Below are 18,382 nucleotides of genomic sequence, written 5' to 3'. Positions count from 1 at the left end.
AGTAAAGTGAACCTAAAGTCATATAGTGCAGTGTTTTTTTTTCTGGGGACCCATACCCTATTTGGACATTAAATGTAGCCCATTTCTTTTTCTTTTCATTCACCTGAACCAAAATAGTCAATAGATAATTATGATTTAAAAAAAGATAAGACATTATACAAAACATGTCTTAACATTTCAACATTTCTGATGAGATGGGTGGGCCTGTCTGTGTTTTTGTAGTGCGTTCCAGTCCGGGTGCAGGGTCTAAGCAGAACTGAATATAACTGAATATATTGTGACAAGGTGACCCACAAAAAATGATGTAGTGGTTATCATATTTGACTGACTCTTTTTGTTTTGTGCCCAAACAGATTGCTGCTTCAGAAGGACTACAGCTTCTTGAGAGACATAAACATTTGGGGTCCCTTCGTCACTATCGGTGTCTACTCCTCCACTCTGTCCGCCGCCATGAGCAACCTGATCGGAGCCTCGCGCATCCTGTACGCCCTGGCCCGTGATGACCTGTTTGGTACGTAACTATGCACTGAAGAGAGAGAGGAAGAGCCAAAAGTGCCCCTCCTCTGTGTCCTTCAGCATTAAGGCAGCATCTAGGGAGACCCAGGTGAACGCAACAGGACAGGACTTCGCTCTGGTGTTTCAGTTGGTGAAGAAATTGTTCTTTTCTTTTGGAAGGTCTTCTGCCACATTTGCATCTCAAAGGTCCATAGCGAGCTCCATAGCTAGCCTCTTGCACGGTCTCCATGGATACTGTCACAGTCCAGCAGTCCCGTACTTGTGTCCTTTGAACTGCACAAGCTGTACTACTTAAGATGCGTTCAGACCGGGGCGTCAAGGCTTCCAGTTTACATGCAAAGTCTGTGTGGACATGCGACGTCAAGCTTCAGCGTGGCGAGAATCTGGCATTGACGATGCGTGTCTTGAGCGTTCAGGCATCGCCGCTCTGGACGCGCAACTAATTCTGAACTAAGGCTGATCTAAATGAAATACGGTTTAAAATGGTCTTACCACGTGATAATACACAATACAGTCATTTCAATAATTAACATAAGTGCGTCACATTCTAAAACCGACTGTAGGCCCATTGTACAGAAAAAGTACCTTGTTCAATAGTAGCTGTTACAGGTCTTTGTGTATAGACTAAGTGAAAATCCAAAGTGCAACCATTTTCCTTTTTATCTGTAAATGTCCCTGTACTATACGTGTTCCATATACGGCATAATTCAGCAGGTATAAAATTACACAAGCTTCAGTGTGAAAAACTCGTAATATCATGTAGAGATGTTGTTTTTTTTTGTACTGAACGTAAAATGGAGTACTCTTGTTAAAGCACAGGCAAATTCAGTATGAAAATCGTCGTACACTGTGAGGTACGTGTCACGCTGTTAAAATCTCCAAAATTGTGATAGCAATAATTTTATTGTATTTTCTAAATCCTTGGGTGTATACTAGTTTACTCTAGGTCTTATACTTGTTCTGATCATTCTAAAACTAATCACTAAGGTTCATTTCTGTTCTGGCAATGTGACTTTTTTAGTATCAACACTTGCTAAAATGAGCATATAGTTTTGATTCTAGTTTCAGTATCGATTAGTATCAGATTTCAGACACTTTTTTGACAGCCCTTGCTCACACATTACATCACAAATTTGAGTCTTAACTGGGTCAAAACTTGAAACTAAACTTGGACTTGACCAGGACTAAACCAGGACTAACAGGACCAAACAAAGTCTGAAAAGGAGGATATGCGCTGTTAGAATGCTAGTTGTTGTTAACATTACCATTTTCTCATTGAAAAAACATAACTTGAGTTGTGTTTTTTTTGTTTGTTTCTTGTTTTTCATTTACACATGTTTAACTCTTCCCTTAAAAAGAAAACAGTGTTGCACCTTGCGATGTCATGATGAACTCCACTGTTTTTTTAAGGGCCTGTTTACACAAGAATGCTTGTTGGTAAAAACGACAAAGTATTTTATCAGAAGTGCCTTTCATTTAGACGGTGACGGTGTTTTTGGAGGCTTAAAAACGCAAAAATCTGAAACCATCCTCCAGAGTGGAAAAGTTGAATACAATCTGCCGTAGTGTTTCCATCTACACTGTCCAAGATGCAAAACTCTGGCCAGATCTGCTCACGTCGTGTACGCGTTTACGTCGCATACATCACCACCTAGCGTCACCAGCGAGCCGTCTGGCATGCATACTCAATCCAATTCCACACACTTTTGAGTCACCGTATGCACGCAGATTTCCTCCCAAAAACACTTGTCTAAACGCAGAATAAAGAGTGAAGACGCGGTAAACGGACAGATGACATCAAAGGAACAAAAAAATATATGTGGTTGTTTGTTGCTGATTCTGCTGGTTGCAAGCGAGAAAACAACCAAAAAATGGATGAGTGACAAACTACCGAATCTGGAGGACTGGATTAACATTGTGGAAGACGTTTCAAAAATGGAAAGACTGATACTCACACAAAGATTGGAATACGACAGGTGTGAGGGAAGCTGGAAACCATGGAAAGACTTTATGAACATCCAAACATTAAAAAAAAATTAAAATTTACAATACTATCATGAGAGATATGTGAAGTGAAAGAAGGACGAAGGGGGGGAAAAAAGCAAATTGTTTTTACATTTGTCATCTTTATTTGACTGTCAATAAAAATTTGAATAAAAAAAAAAAGTGAAGACGCAACGCTACTTTTGCGTCTTCTGTTCAGACCGTCGTCATATAAACATATCCTAAATCCATACACCTTTGCTAGAATCATTTAGGTGGTTTTAGAATTGTCAGTCTCGAGTAGGGATGGACATTCGATGAAATTTCATTAATCGATTGTTGGAATTGATCATCATTATTGTCACAACTAGTCTGTATAAATAAATTCAACTTTACAACATATAAACCATCACCACTCTAGAGCCACATCAGCCCGTTTGACATTAGAATGTGTTTAATGCAGCTTTGTGCAACTCTCACAGAAACAAAACTTAAAACTGCATGGCTAATTTGCATAAACTAAGCGAAGAAAAAAACAGCTCTTGTGCGCTGATGCGGTCAACTTCTGTCAGACTAAAGGACACGACTAAGTGGAATACAGGTTAGTGTGACCATATTTGAGTTTGTCAAAACCAGGACACTGTACGGGGGGGGAGGTGGGGGCTCGTCATTCACATTGAGCTACTCTCACCTGGCAAAACTTTTTAATGTTTTTCGGTGTCCTGGTGAACTTTGAGGTTCCTGGCACAGTCACTGAACACCGAAACATATGTGCCTGCTTTGTACACTCTGCACATGGCCTCCCACTTGTTTCGACCGGGACAAAAAGCGGGGAATTTCTGGTACAAGTCATCGTTAAATGCGCATTTGCACTTCTGCATGTTGCAGGCTGACCGACTGTTTGTGTCTGCTCTCTCCCTCTGAGTTACAGAGCTACGAGTGACGCTCAATTTAATGACCCAATGAAAGATCATGAAAACCTGAACATTTGCATCACTTAATAGAAAAAAAAAACAGACGGCCAGGACAGGACGTGAAAATCCGGGGAAAAACAGACGTTTGGTCACCCTACAGTACGCACAGCAACCTACATTTGGTTTGTCGATTAAAAATGAACATAATCGACGAAATTCTTAATGATCAGTTATCGATTAATCGACTAATCATGCCCATCCCTAGTCTCTAGTGAACAAAAGATAAAAGGAGCTGTTAACTTGAAAACTACTGCTACATGACATCACAAGGTGGACAGAGCATTTTGAGGTTTGCAGATCCAGATAATGCAGGATTACTCAAACATCTGTGAATAAAACAACAACAAAACAACTCCAGGTATGTTTTTGATGAGGTAACAACATTATAACAAGTCTTAAACCTCACAAAAGTCAATAGTGCGTAATAAATGATCTTAAATCACTCTCAGACAAGTTACAGACAGGTGACGAAGGAGTAGGAAATCCAAACTTTGGCAGATTTTACGCTACTACAGTTTTAAATTAACTGTAATTAGATCTCCACTGGTTCACGCCAAATGAACACTGTGCCTCATGCCGTCTGCTCCTCTTATTATTAATATCTTCTCTTTCGCTCTCCTCTTTTTTTTGTCACGTCCATTTCAGATGGCTACTGTCCATGTGTGTGGACCAGCGTTCATGTCAGAGGAGATAAATGGCTGTATTAGCATATTGCCTCTTCCGCAGTAGGGCAGCTGGCTCCTGTTCTCTTCAGCAGCCACAGGGTTAACCTCGATTAGATAAATCTTCTTAATTGTGATTCACTGTCCGGAGCGCTGTGAATGTGGAATGTGCAGCTAAGGATAGTAGAGTGAGTGAATTGATAATAAGTTGTTGCATTTGAAATTGTTCGTGCAGACGCTGACTAGGATGACCAGATGTCCTCTTTCCCCGGACATGTCCTCCTTTTGGGACCCAAAAAAACGTCCAGGAGGAATTTCTAAGCTTACGTTTATATGATGACGGTCTGAACGAAGACGCAAAAGTGGCATCGCGTCTTCACTTTTTATTCCGCGTTTAGTCAAGCGATTTTGGGAGGGAATCTGCGTGCATACAGCGACTCAAAAGTGTGTGGAATTCAACTGGGTATGCATGACATGCGACTAGGTGGTGACGCTAGGTTTGATGTATGTGACGTAAACACATACGCGACGTGAGCAGATCTGACCAGAGTTTTGCGTCTTGGGCAGTGTAGACGGAAACACTACAGCGAATCGTATTCAGCTTTTCCACTCTGGAGGGTGATTTCAAATTTTTGCATTTTTAAGCCCCAAAAACGCTGTCACCGACTAAACAAATGGCACTTCTGATAAAATATTTTGTTGTTTTTACCTGCAAGTGTTCTTCTGTAAACAGGCCCTCAGTTATTCCAAAATGTCCGGGATTTTGACTCTGTACCAGTTGGCAGCTTTGCATGGGGGTCATCTGATCAAATACAGTCATCTGCAATAAAATCTTGTACTTCTTATACTTATATCAGATTATAGTTCCATGGACACAATCCTCGGTGCTTCTGCAACACCCCCTCCTTGCTCTCGTATGCTCCAGACCGCTCCTTTAATCAGAAAATGCACGTTCATTTATTAAGCATATTACGAAGTCACATTAGCGACTGTAAGAGGTTGGATGTCATAATGCACTTTACAACACTCCCCTGAACACCCCTGATGCACATTATATCACACAGTTACAATATTCAATACAAACACCAACAAAGTACAAACTATTTTGTTTTGCCCCCAAACCAGGTGTCGTCCTTTGTGATGACCCTGATCTGGTCACCCTAACACTGACTGGACTAGACTGGTCATTGACTTTCTGGTGCTGATTCTGGACTACACACTACTTCAGGCTCTTCTGTAAAGTCATTTTTAATCAAATTAAAGAATCTAATTTGGAAAATATTTGCATTCATTGAGTAAAAAAAGATCTAATAAAAATACATCAAACTGAAGACATTAAGGTGGATGGTTTTGCTTTGGCAATTTGAAATGGTAATTTGTGTTTGGTTTTATCTCTGTTCATAATATGGTTTCAAAATGTCATCAAAATATTTGCAAATAAGTTTTATTTACTATTTTATTACAAGCTTTTTATTTATATCATCTCCAACACACAAACCCTGCATATTTATACTGAGTTTTTCCTCTCAGACGGAAAACATTTGTGATGAAATGTTGTAATACAGAAAGTGCTCCACTGTGTTTTTAAACTCCATACACCTTATCTACAATCACTTAGATAATTCAGTTCTGCAAATGCCAGTCTGTAGTGAACAAAAGGTAAAAGGTAACTTGTTAACTATTGCTTCATGATGTTACAAGAGCATTTTGAGCTTTGTAGACGTAGACAGACTAATAATAAAATATTACGCAAACATGTGTGAATGAAGCAGAAAACAAGTCGAGGTCTGTTTGGATGAGGTAACAACATTAGAACATGACTTTAAATGTAATGTAATGTTACCATACCAGCTCAGCAAGGCCTGATCTCGTCAGATCTCAGAAGCTAAGCAGGGCCGGGCCTGGTTAGTACTTGGATGGGAGACCACTGAGAAAATCAGGTGCCAGAGTGGGGCACCAGTTGTGTCCTGGCAAGACACTTCACCCACATTGCCTAGTATGAAAGTGTGTGTGTGTGTGTGTGTGTGTGTGTGTGTGTGTGTGTGTGTGTGTGTGTGTGTGTGTGTGTGTGTGTGTGTGTGTGTGTGTGTGTGTGTGTGTGTGAGTGTGTGAGTAAACTGGTGAGTGTGTGAGGGATGGTATTGGTTGGAGGGCCGATGGCACAGATTGGCAGCCTCACTTCTGTCAGTCTGTCCCAGGGCAGCTGTGGCTACATCACCCGGTATGGAGTGAATGAATAATATAGTGCTGTCAAGCGATTACAAAAATTTAGAGATTAATTAATTTTGATTTGTAATAAATTAATCTGATTAATCTCTTTTTTTAATCTCACCTAAAAATTGCAGAGAAAAGCTTCAACTTGAGGTATTTTCATTTAAATTCATTATTACATTATTTTCATATCATTAACGTTTTTATATAAGTATCGTCATTATTGTTACTATTACTAATCAGCATAAATAAACTCAACTTTACAACATATAAACCATAACCACTCTAGAGCCACATCAGCCCGTTTGACGTTAGAATGTGTTTAATGCATCTTTGCATTAACCGCGTGGCTAATTTGCATAAACTAAGCAGAGAGAGAGAAAAAAAAAAAACTCTCTTGTGCGCTGATGCGGTTCAGCTTGTACTAAAGGACACGACTCAGTGGAATATAGATGTTGATGGTGAAGGTGAGTCTGTTCTGTGTGTGTGTCACGATGTTTTCAGAGATCAGACGTGTGCAGGTTTATCGTAGATGCGGGAACGAGCAGAGCAGGACTGCACAGTGCGGGACTGTATAACAAGGCAACCCGCATACAGAAACGGTAAAGTTAGAGATTAAAAATAAGATTATCACGATTAAAAAACATAACACACTAAATATGTAATTCATTCATCTCAATTGACGCGATAATTTGACACCCCTAGAATAATACTCTGTAAAGTGTCTTTAAGTGTCCAAAAAAACGCTATATAAAACTGATGCATTATTATTATTATTATTATTAAAACTCATAATAGTCAATTTTGCATAACATAGGACGCTTAAAACTAAATATTTAATCTTTTTGAATGGGAAAAGCAGTCAAAATGTTGTGTATAACAGTGATAACAGTGTCAGTCGTGGCTTTAAACCACTCTGTGCATTCGAGAGTGAACTTGGAGAGTGTTATTTCATTTGAACTAATCACACTTGAACACTTGTTGAGCGCAGGGCCGCTCCAGATGATAGGAGAACATAAAGAGGTAAACATGTGGAGCGTATTCTCTCGTTCATGTACGTGTCTCCGTGCTTGACCTTGACTCTGTCCTGTACGGGCTGACGGATGGACGTGTCGCTTTGTTGTTCTATCCGCTCATCTTCCGCCGCTTTCTTCTCTTTAACTAATCTGTGACGCTTTCAACCCTGTGCCTCTCTTTCTCACTCTCTTTCATACTCCTCTCTTCTCTCTTGCCCCTCTTATCCACTCTCTCTCTATGTCCCTGTGCTTTCTCCCGCCTTTCTTTCTCTTTACATCCCTCCCTGTATTGTCTCTTCTTTCTTTCGTCTTGTCTCTGTGTCTGTATCTCTGTCTCTCTCTCTCTCTAGTCTTTATCTCCTTTCCTTTCTCTTCTTTCTTCTCTTCTCCTTCTCTCTCCCTTTGTTTGTTTGATTCGTTTTCTATACTCACTCTTTTCTTTCGAGTCTCTCCTCTGTCGTCTGTCTCCACCACCTCTTCTCTCGTCTTTTCCTCCCCTTCTTTCTCTATCCCTCATCCCTCTTTCTCTCTATCTCCCCCTCTTTTCTGCCTCTCTTCTTCTCCTCGCTCCCTCCCACTCTTTCAAAACTCTTAGTTCTTTTCATTCATCTCCTCTCTTCCCCCTCTTAATCTCTCTCTTTATGTCCTTGTGTTTCTTCCACCTCTTCTCCCTTATTATGTCTTCTTTCTTATCTTTCTTTCTCTCTTGACTTTTATCTATCTCTTTCCCTCGCTCTTTCTGTTTCTTTCATTGCGTACAATTAATTATTTTCTTTTCTTTCTTTTACTCGCTCTATCTCGCTGTGTTCCCTTCTTTCTCTAGTCTTTATCTTCTGACTCTTTCCTTTCTCCTCTTTCTTCTCTAGTCCCTCTTTCCCTCTCTCTTTTCCTTTATGTCTCTCATTACCTCAATACTATCCCCCTCTTCTCTCTCTCTCAACCCACACTCTCTCGCTTTCTTTCTCCTTCTCTCTTCTTTTTTGTCTCTCACTCTCACCTTCCTTCTGTCTTTCTCTGATTTCATATTCATCATCCTTTTCTTTTCTTTCTCTCTCTGTCTCCACCACCTCTTCTCTCATCTTTTCCTCCCCATTGCCTCTTTCCCTTTTCTTGCCCCTTCCCATTTCTCATCCCTTTTCTCTCTCTCTGTTTCTTTCATTGCTCACTATTCTCTATTTTCTTTCTCTCACTCGCTCTATCTTGCTCTGTTCCCTTCTTTCTCTAGTCTTTATCTTCTGACTCTTTCTCCTTTTCTTTCTTCACTATTTTACGTCTTTCTTTTCCCCCTCTCTCCTTTTTATGTATATTTTTAATGCATCTCTCTTTCTCTGTTTCTTTTTCTTTATATCTCTCATCACCTCATTACTAACCTCCATTCTCTCTTCGTTGTATTCATTCTTTTTCTACTTTCACCTCGTTCTTTCTGATCTCTCCCTCTCCTCTGTCCTTTCGGTCTTTCTCTCATCTCTTCTTTCTCCTCCTCTCTTGTCTTTCGCTCTTCAACCTCCCTTCTCTCTCTCCTTTCAACTCTTATTTATCTCTCCTCCCTCTCTTACTCTCTCTCTGTCCTTCCACCTCTTTTCTCTCTCTTATTACGTCTCTCTTCGTTCTTCTGTCTTATTGTCTCCCTCTTTCTCTCTCTCTGTTTCTTTCATTGCTCACTATTCTCTATTTTCTTTCTTTTACTCGCTCTGTTCCCTTCTTTCTCTAGTCTTTATCTTCTGACTCTTTCCTTTCTCCTCTTTCTTTTCTATTTTACATCTTTTCCTCCTTTTTATGTATATTTCTATCACATCCCTCATTCCGTCTCTCTCTTTTCCTTTATGTCTCTCATTACCTCATTACTATCCCCCTCTTCTCTCTCTCTCTCACATACTCATCCCACGCTTTCTCGCTCTCTCTTCTTTTCTCCTCCTCTTTCTTGTCTCTCACTCTCGTCTCTCCCCCTTTCTTCTATCTTTCTCTGCTTTCATATTTATCATTTTCTTTTCGCTCATTCCCTCCCTCTCCTCTCTCTCTCCGTTGCCTCTTTCTTGCCCCTTTCCATCTCTCATCCCTCCCTCTTTCTCTCTCAATCTCCCCCTCTTCAACGCTTTCCCGCTTTCATAACTCCCTTTCTCTCCCCTTCCCTCTCGTCCTCTTTCTATCCATTCTTTTTTTGCCATCATCCCTTTCTTTCCGGTCTCTCCCTCGCTTTCCTCTGGCCGTTTCTCTCGTCTCTTCCTCCCCTCCTCTCTCTCTCTCTCTCTCTCTCTGCATTCATTTGACTTTCAGCTCTTATTTATTCCCGTTCATTCATCCTCTCTGAAATTCACCCTTCAAACTTTCCCCGTCTTCTCCTCCTCTTCTTCCTCTTCTTCTCATCTCGGTTTGGTTTGTTTCTTTGCGTGCGTTAACCCTTTACACTACAGAGCTTTGTCATAAATGTCACCCTAGTCACAAGGCTGTATTTAAATGCCTTTCTCTTCGGCGTTTTCGAATAAAGCAAAGTGAGGTCTTGTGCGCGGACCGCCCACTCTCTCTCTCTCCTCCAAAGACGGGGAGTTAATTACAGAAATTTTGTTTAAATGTCAGTAACATTAAAAGCGACGCGACTAATCTAAATCTGATATGTTCCGTAAATGGGAGATGCACAGCTGTGCCGCACACAAACTCGACACGAAGTTGTAATCTTGTGTAAGTTGTTGTAAACTTTGATGTGTGTGGAATGATGTTGGAATAATCCTCGAGCTGGGTGTTCCTGATCCTGAACTGATTCAAGAGCAGGGATGGGCACGATTCGTCGATTAATCGATAATTGATCGTTAAGAATTTCATCGGTTACGTTCATTTTTAATCGACAAACCGAATGTAGGTTGCTGTGCGTAGTGTAGCGAGACCAAACGTTCATGTCCGGGGACAAACACGGGTCTGTACATGTGTCTCTCTGCAGGTCAGTCTGCAACGTACCAAAGTGCAAATGCGTATTTAACGATGATTTGTACAAGAAATTCTCTGCTTTCCATAATCATAGTTTCTCATCTTGTAATCTTTTGTATCTTGTAGAGTTAAAATACTAATATGGCAGTATCTAAAGCCCCAGTATGTAACTTTTATGCCAGCTACTGATAGAGGTAGCAATTGTGGTGGTTTGAATCCTGCTCTCGACATACACTTTGTAGGTTGAGCAGGTTTTGCGATGTGATTCCAGCTCCCACAGATGAATGCTGTCATTGTGTCCTTGAGCAAGACGCTTATCGTACCTTGCCCCTAGTGTCTGTGTACACTGGTGCATGTATATCTGCGTGAATGTGTGAATGGTTCCTTTATGTAAAGTGCTTTGAGTGCTGAGGGTGGAAAAACAGGGTTCCACGGTCATCAAATGTCATTTTCCAGGCCTGGAAAAGTCATGGAATTTTAGTAACTACAGCGTTCAGTTAAGTTCTCATTAGGCTGTTATGATTATTTCCAAACGTCTGCTCCTTTTGTTTAAAAGAGACAACGATAAATGACAATATTTTGAATGTTAAAAAACTGTAATCCCAAACCATAAGGTGAGTAGAAAGGGTTAACCCTAAAAGTATGCTCAATTCTACACATGTAAGTGCCGTAAAGTCATGGAAAATTCACTTTAGGTTATGGAAAAGTATTGAAATTTTATCAGTGAAAAAGAGTGGGAACCTTGGAAAAAGCAATATACCAAAATAGACTAAAATAAGTGCGTGTTTTGTCATTATCAGTTTCTTTTTTGCACTGAAAAAAAAGGGAAAATCATTCATTCTTACTGTGAGCAGGCTTGCATCTCCACAAACCTGACTCTTCTCTGGCCTGGAGCAGGGCCTCCTTCCTCCTTGTTTCCGTGGGAATGTAGTTCCTCTGGCTATAATATTTCACAGTATGGCATAAAACATCTACCTATCTCCATGAAGAATGTTTCCAAAATATGGTTTTATCTTTCTGTTTCCTCGTCTTTCCAACCTCAGAAAGTTACGTACTATCACTTTAAACTAGATCTCATTTGAACAGATATTAATAATGAAAATAAATACGTAAATACGACCTTCCCTGAGTAGATTATGAATAGTGCTGTATATCAGAAATACCACATGATAATATTAAAAAGAACTGTGTTGAAAATGGTTCTAATGTACAAAAAATAGCTCTTTAAATCTTCACTGTGGTATAAAAATGTTATTGAATATTGACCCTTTCCCGTGAATGGTCAGAGTAAATAGAGCAGTACCTAACCTCATATTTATGCCACTGCTCTGTTTGACCACTTTTAGACACATTTGACTAAGTGTGGACTGACTACAAAACTCACCCAGACTGAATTCATTTACATGATGTGAGAGGCAGAGTAGAGTGGTGTCGGCGTTGTATTGAAAATATCAAATAGCGGAATAAATTATAGTTTTGCATGCGTATGATCTGTATTCACTCCACTATTATCTCTTTTATAATTACGCCTCCTAAATGTGTTTTTGTTTTGTTTCGCAGGAAAAGCCCTATCGCCAGCCAAGAAGACCTCGCACAGCGGTAACCCTTGGGTGTCCGTGCTCATCTCCTGGTTTCTTGTTCAGGTGAGACGTGAAAACTTAATGCATTTATTCGTTCAGAGTTTTATATGAACTCCTGTTATTTCAAACGTTCGAGCAGATCTCCGTCCGATCACATTTTACTTCTCTGCTACTAGAAAACGCGTGTAGTTCCGGCATTGATGTAGCAGTAGTAATAACAGCAGTACCGATATGTACTTAATGGAGATTCATGGGCTCCTGCAACCATTTTCGTTTTATTTTCGAAAACTTGAGGTGGCTTTACTACTTTCAATACATTTTCTCTAAAGTATCCCCTAACCCCAAATGGCTATAGAAGCAGAGACAGCAGTAGTTGTAATAGTAATAACATTAGTAGTATTTCTTTCAGTGGTTTTGGTCACTCAGTTGTCTTGAAATGTACTTGAATATTAATCATTTGATGTTATATTATGTTACTATACTTTTACTACAGTAGTTTACAGTAGTAGTGCTCTGGATTATAAGGCGCACTGTCATTGAATGGTCTGTTTTCGAACTTTTTTCACAAATAAACCGCAGCGGACTTTAAACGAAACACGACAGTTGGATGGATCAGTGGGACTTTGTTTGGCGCGTTTCACGGTGACTCAGTTGTTCAGTTGTGTCTAGAAGTGGCACGTCGCACTCGCTTTTTCGGTTCATTCCTCCGTTCTGTTCCTCGTCGGCGTGGAGTGATGAGTTTGATGAGTGTTTTGTCGCTCTCTGCTCCGTGTGTGTTTGCGTACACTGCGGGTGGTGCGGCTTTGTAGTTTACTGAAGTCGTGCTGGGACACCCGAGTGGATTCGTATAGGGCGCTCTGGATTGTGGGGCGCGTGGTCATTTTTTGATGGGGTTAGAGTAGGGGTGGGCGATATATCGATATTTTAAATATATCGAGATAGTTTTTAAAATTGATATGAATTCTGACATATCGTATATATCGATATAATGCTTATATTCAATTTAGATTTCACCGCTTCGCTTGTTTACCTTCTCTCTCGTCGCCCCCGCCTCCCTGACTTTGTTCGCTCGTGTTTCCTTCACTCCTCACTACCGCCGTGAACGCCCAAAGTTGGTGCCAGTGAAAAGCTTCAAGCACCACGAACCTCCTGAGCTTCTTCTGCTAAAAGAGCTCATGGTTCTGGTTTGGATAACAGAGTTAATGCAAAGATCAGCTTGAGTTGAGTTGTTTTATTTATGAATGAAAAGAAGGAAATATGTATTATTTCTTTTATTTTATAGTTAAATTATTATTTATGTAATTAGGGTTTTTTGTAATCTTAAATGTTCTTATATGAACTGCCGACCTCTTACACTTTAATTTAAAAAAAAAGACCTTGTGGAATTTGGCAGATTTGTTTTTGCAGTTTTCAGTTTCAGAGGGTTATTTTTTCTTGAACATATATCGAGATATATATCGTATATCGAGATATAGCAAAATATATCGAGATATATTTTTTGATCCATATCGCCCAGCCCTAGGTTAGAGGCTTAAGAGCGCGCCCTATAGCCCGGAAAATACGGTAGTCTGCCTGGTTGTTTACGGGTTATAAGGCGCAGTATCAATAATGTTGAATTCTCTCATCTATTTTCATACATAAGGCGCACTGGATTATAAGGATTATAAGAGAAACTAACAGACGATACTTGATACTGATCCTTTAGCCAATGCGTCCACGATCCATTGACAGATCATGGCGTAATTCCCCCGGTGTTGCCTCCTCTGTCTTGGCGAATGTGAATGTGGGAGGATAATTAATAAATTTAAGTTTATTTTTTTTATTTCCTACGAGGACAACTCAAATATACATTGAGTAATAATGTGTTAATGCAACTTTGCGCGCATTTGTTTACGTTTTACAGAAACAAAACTTAAAACCACATGACTCATTTGCCTAAACTATAAGCGCTGATAAAACAACTCGCTCCTTGTGCCCTGATGCGGTTCAGCTTCTGTCGGACTAAAGGACGCGACTTTGCAAGCCTCCTGACTACTGTAGCCGTAATGCTCCGGCAATCCATCAAGTGTTGCGGCTTCGTAGTTACCAAAGTCGTACTAACTAAAACATTTCGACAGATTTTTGAGCGCCGTGTACCACATAAATCCGGTTCGAGGTTAGTCAGCACAACCAGAATTAATACATGAAGTGCACTGGATTATAAGGTGCACTGTTGATTTGTTAGAAAATTTAAAGATTTTAAGTGCACCTTTTATTCCAAAAAATACTGTAGTTTTATTTTTTTTATTTATTCTCGGTCAAGGTCCAATTTCAAGAGTGACCAAAGTGTCTATGATAGTGTCAGGCAGTTGGTTTTCCATGATTCTTAGTGAACAATGAGCCTAATTGGACGACAAGACGTGACCACCAATAGCATCTTGTATTAGTTGATACTAATTATAGGTTATTACACTCTCCATTTATAACTTATTTAGCTGCTTTTAGTGTTTAAAGGGCCTGTACATTAAAACAAGATACAGGCTTTTTAAAGGTGCATTGCAGAACTTTTCTAGTGGAGGCTGTGTCACCTGCTTGTCTCCGTGGAAATGTTATGGCCTGGAATACTCCATGGTATGACATTAAATGGATCCATCTAGCATTTATTCGTAAAGGTGTTTATATTGCTCAAAAATACAGTAAATCTCTTTGTGAATAGCGCTGACTCTCCACAGATCTGACCTGTAATGTAGCCTATAGTTGTTGGTTTAAAAGAACAGTTTAATCTCCACCATGGAACATTCTAGACAAGTTGCAGTCTATTAGAATGATAAACATACACTATTTTAAGCCTTCTTTGATATCTATAAGTCTTGGCTTTGTGTTCCCTTTTCTGCAAAACCAAAAATGAACTCTTAAAAGCTTTAATACGTGAAAAAAAACAAAAAACTGTATATTTTGGAGGTCTGTCATCTTGGCTGGAAACATTGCAGCAAATGACAGTCCCATTGTTATGAGAGGTGAGCTTTAAGGACTGGATGTGTGGTCATTACTGGAGCTGTGTGCCCGGCTCCTCTCCGCACAAGCACGAGGAGGAGGAGGAGGAGGAGCGATTAGGCTAAAATCGTTAACCGCCATCAGAGATCATTGACTGGCTCATTCTCTTTCTCTCGCCCTCTTCCTCCGCCATTCGGATGATTCACTGATGACAAAAGTCTGATTGTAATCTCACACACGAGCAGCGCAGCGCCACACCAACGCGCTCGCTACTATTGAAGTTTTAAATATAGGGTGGAAATGAGAAGGAAGTGGAGCAAGAGAGATGTCCAGCAGAGGAAAAGTAGTTTGCAGCTAGAGTTGTCACAAAGTCAGTATCAGGACAAGTAATATAATATAACATAGGCACATATATGACATCATAACATGCCATAGGACAATATTATTTAATACAGATGGGATCGGCTTAAATAAATATTGTTAAAATGTAGATTTTGGTAATAATACAGTGAATTCTTGGGTCTCGTCAATAATAGAAATGATCAGTTTCAAGATTTGTGCATTTACTTTTTGAGTGCCATATTTTTCCGACTATAAGTCACTTCAGAGTATAAGTTGCACCAGCCAAAAAATGCGTAATGAAGAAGAAAAAAACATAACTTGCACTTTTTGGGGGAAATGTATTTTATATAATCAGACTCCAGGAAGCAACATATCATTTTGAAAGGCAATAGTAGAGTGATAAAAGTAGAACAGAGAACAACAGACTGTTAACGTCACATATGAACAGTTCTTCAGATAAACTATAACATCAACAACAGAACAAGTTTACCAAACTCTCCATCTCACTCCAACTCACTAAATCCAGTCAATTCTTCATCCTCGGTGTCACTTCTGAGCAACTCCGCGACCTTCAGAAGTAAACGGAGCGCCGTTTCCTCGTCTGTGTAGCTGTCATAAGACTCAGCATCAGTTCCTGTTAGAATTATTCCAGTCTTTCTGATCCAATAGGATGGTTTCAGGCTTTGTCGATCCATCCAGTGTCTTCCAGGAAAGTTACATGGTGCATCCTCCCAGTGTCACAAGTTTCTCGCTCACTCCAAACTTTCTTTCTGCTGCTCGATTACTGTTTTCGGCTGCAGATTTTGCTACTTGCAGCCTGTAATCTGCAAAATATGATTTTCCTTTTGGGGGCATTTGTGTTCTGTCTTTTCAGTTTTCTTTATAAGTTTGTTTTAATTTTAAAATTTTCAGTGGTGCAATCGACTGACCAGACAGGACAGCAGCTCTTTCTGCAGCCAACATAGGCGGTAGAGAGCCAAGTGACAGTGGTACAGGAGTAAAAGGAGTAGCCGATACTGACACACAAGACTAGAGCCTCTCACGGCTGTCAGTGTGAACATTTTAATATATAAGTCGCACTGTAGTATAAGTCACAGGACCACGCAAACCAGGAAAAAAAGTGTGACTTATAGTCCGAAAAATACAGTATTTCATAGCAAAGTACAATGTTATCAACAGGGAAATCTGCCTCTTGTCACACAGATATAAGACCAGTTTCAATATAAAAGAAAAAGAAATGTGTTCCATTCTACACATTCTATTGTTTAAAGAAAGCATGTTTATTTATTTTTTTTCAGTTTTATCAGAATCGGTTTTGAGTATTGAGTCTACTCCTTAGTATTATGTATTCGAGTATTATGACAACACTATTTGCAACAGTGGGTCATCCTTATCAAAGGCCAAGCTGGGTGGTTAGCAATTTTGTCTCACAGCAAGAAGGTCCCAAGTTCATTTCCTGGCCCAAATGGGGAGTTTGCATGTTCTCTGTGTGTCAGTGGGTTTACTCCAGGCATTCCAGTCTCATCAACCTAAAAACAAAATTGACTAATATTCCAGCTGTGTACTCGTGACCATGGATTGTATTGTATTTAATCTCTTTTATATTTATTTCGTTCATACAAGTAAAAGATCTCAATGGCGTCATAAAGTTAAAGGTTCACTGCGTAACTTTTCTGGCGGGAGGTCCATCACCAGCTAGTCTCCGTGGAAAAGTTATTGTTTTGCCTTGAAATGTTCTTCAGAATGGCTCTAAGCTTGTCTATCTCCCTAGAAACAAGCAGGTAGTGCCAGCAGGCGAAGTTACTGATCAGATCTGTGCAAAGGAGACCCCGCTCACAGTAAGAATGGTGTTTTCGAGGCATAAAAGCACCTGGAGTTGAATAAAAGTACAATTGAATGGAACGGTCAAGGTAAAGAAACATTTCTGTGGAGACACCAGAAAGGTCACACAGTGCACTTTTTAAACATACACAAAAAAAAAGAATGAAAAGGAGCACAGACGAGCGCAATCTTATGTTATCTTCCCCTATTTTCCAGACAATACGTTAACACTGATACTTTAAAACATTTCACAGTACATTTCCATTTAAATCACATATATCATACAGAACGTTATCTGCATTGAAATCAGTCGCTCCATTGTGGCAGAAAGCTTTTGTAGAATGTTATTGTAAAACTGTCTATACTACCACATAGGGTCTGCGTGAATTTGTGTTTGTGAATTGGGTGATACAGTATCGATATCGTGGGCTGCTGTATTGATATATCAGCAATAGTATTTTTTAGAATCTTTTTTTAGCATGAATTTTGTTGCTTATTTAGTGGAATTTCATATTCACTTTGCACAAGAAGTGGTTTAACTAAATATATTGAGCCTCATTCGTGAATCTTAAAAATTTTCGTAACTTCCACTTGCTGAAAGAACTCTGCACCAGATTCACAAGCCATTCTTGAGATCCTAAATGACTTCTTAAATGACAGTTGCGCCTAATTCACCAATATCCAACTACGAGCTAGAGCCCTACACTCCCCTGGGACCTGACGCAAAACAGTGCGGCGCAGGACACTTTTTGAATGCTTATTGTAAGCGTGGGCAGGACTGGGACTGCACAGTGCCGGAGGAGGCGGGTGGGATGATAAACTGCAGTCCCGCAAACTAAATATGAGTGTAAAGTAAAATCTACAAATGATTCATGTGTGATTATCATACATCATTTGTGTTGGATATTTTATTTGGCATTAGTAAAAACATTTTAAAAAGGATGTGGTACATTTTAGACAAGTCCTTTCCGCTTCTCCGTGTTTGATAGAGCTTAAGAACGCAAACTTCTCCAATTTGGAGACAAAATGTCGCAGATGCGGGTGGGAGCGTGAATGAAAAGTACAATTCTTTGCGGGCGGGAGCAGGACTGAGAATTCTGTCCCACGCAGACCTCTGCTACGAACACCACCACACTCATTTACATTTAATTTACATAAAAAATCATATGTATTTGCTTAGAAATGCCCTCTGAACTTTCAAATATGGCCAATCTGGGTTTGTAATTATAACATGAGAAAGCGCAAGGGAGAGAGTGAACAATGATTTTCAGTTGCATCGGAGCAATAATCTTCGAAAACAGTAGAATTTTGTAGGATTTGTTCTTCCTATGATTTGTTCTTCCAGAAGAACATTTTAACATTAGTCAAGTTAAGAAAAAAATGTT

The 18,382-nt window shown here is 39.8% G+C and overlaps 1 protein-coding gene across 1 annotated transcript in view; it reads left to right on the top strand.

The window, feature by feature from the left end:
- The window catches only part of zgc:153039 (uncharacterized protein LOC767698 homolog), a 148,357-nt gene that overhangs the window by 67,864 nt on the left and 62,111 nt on the right, over nucleotides 1-18,382 (top strand). The window contains exons 8-9 of the mRNA XM_055166791.1: nucleotides 354-511; nucleotides 11,842-11,924. Coding sequence (XP_055022766.1) covers nucleotides 354-511; nucleotides 11,842-11,924 — 241 coding nt within the window. The remainder of the gene's footprint in view (nucleotides 1-353; nucleotides 512-11,841; nucleotides 11,925-18,382) is intronic.

Source organism: Boleophthalmus pectinirostris, unplaced genomic scaffold (assembly GCF_026225935.1).
Source record: "Boleophthalmus pectinirostris isolate CB_2022bp ecotype Guang Dong unplaced genomic scaffold, ASM2622593v1 HiC_scaffold_9, whole genome shotgun sequence".
Lineage (NCBI taxonomy): Eukaryota > Metazoa > Chordata > Actinopteri > Gobiiformes > Gobiidae > Boleophthalmus > Boleophthalmus pectinirostris.
Note: the sequence above shows the minus strand (reverse complement) of the source record. Positions and strands in the feature narration are given on the sequence as shown.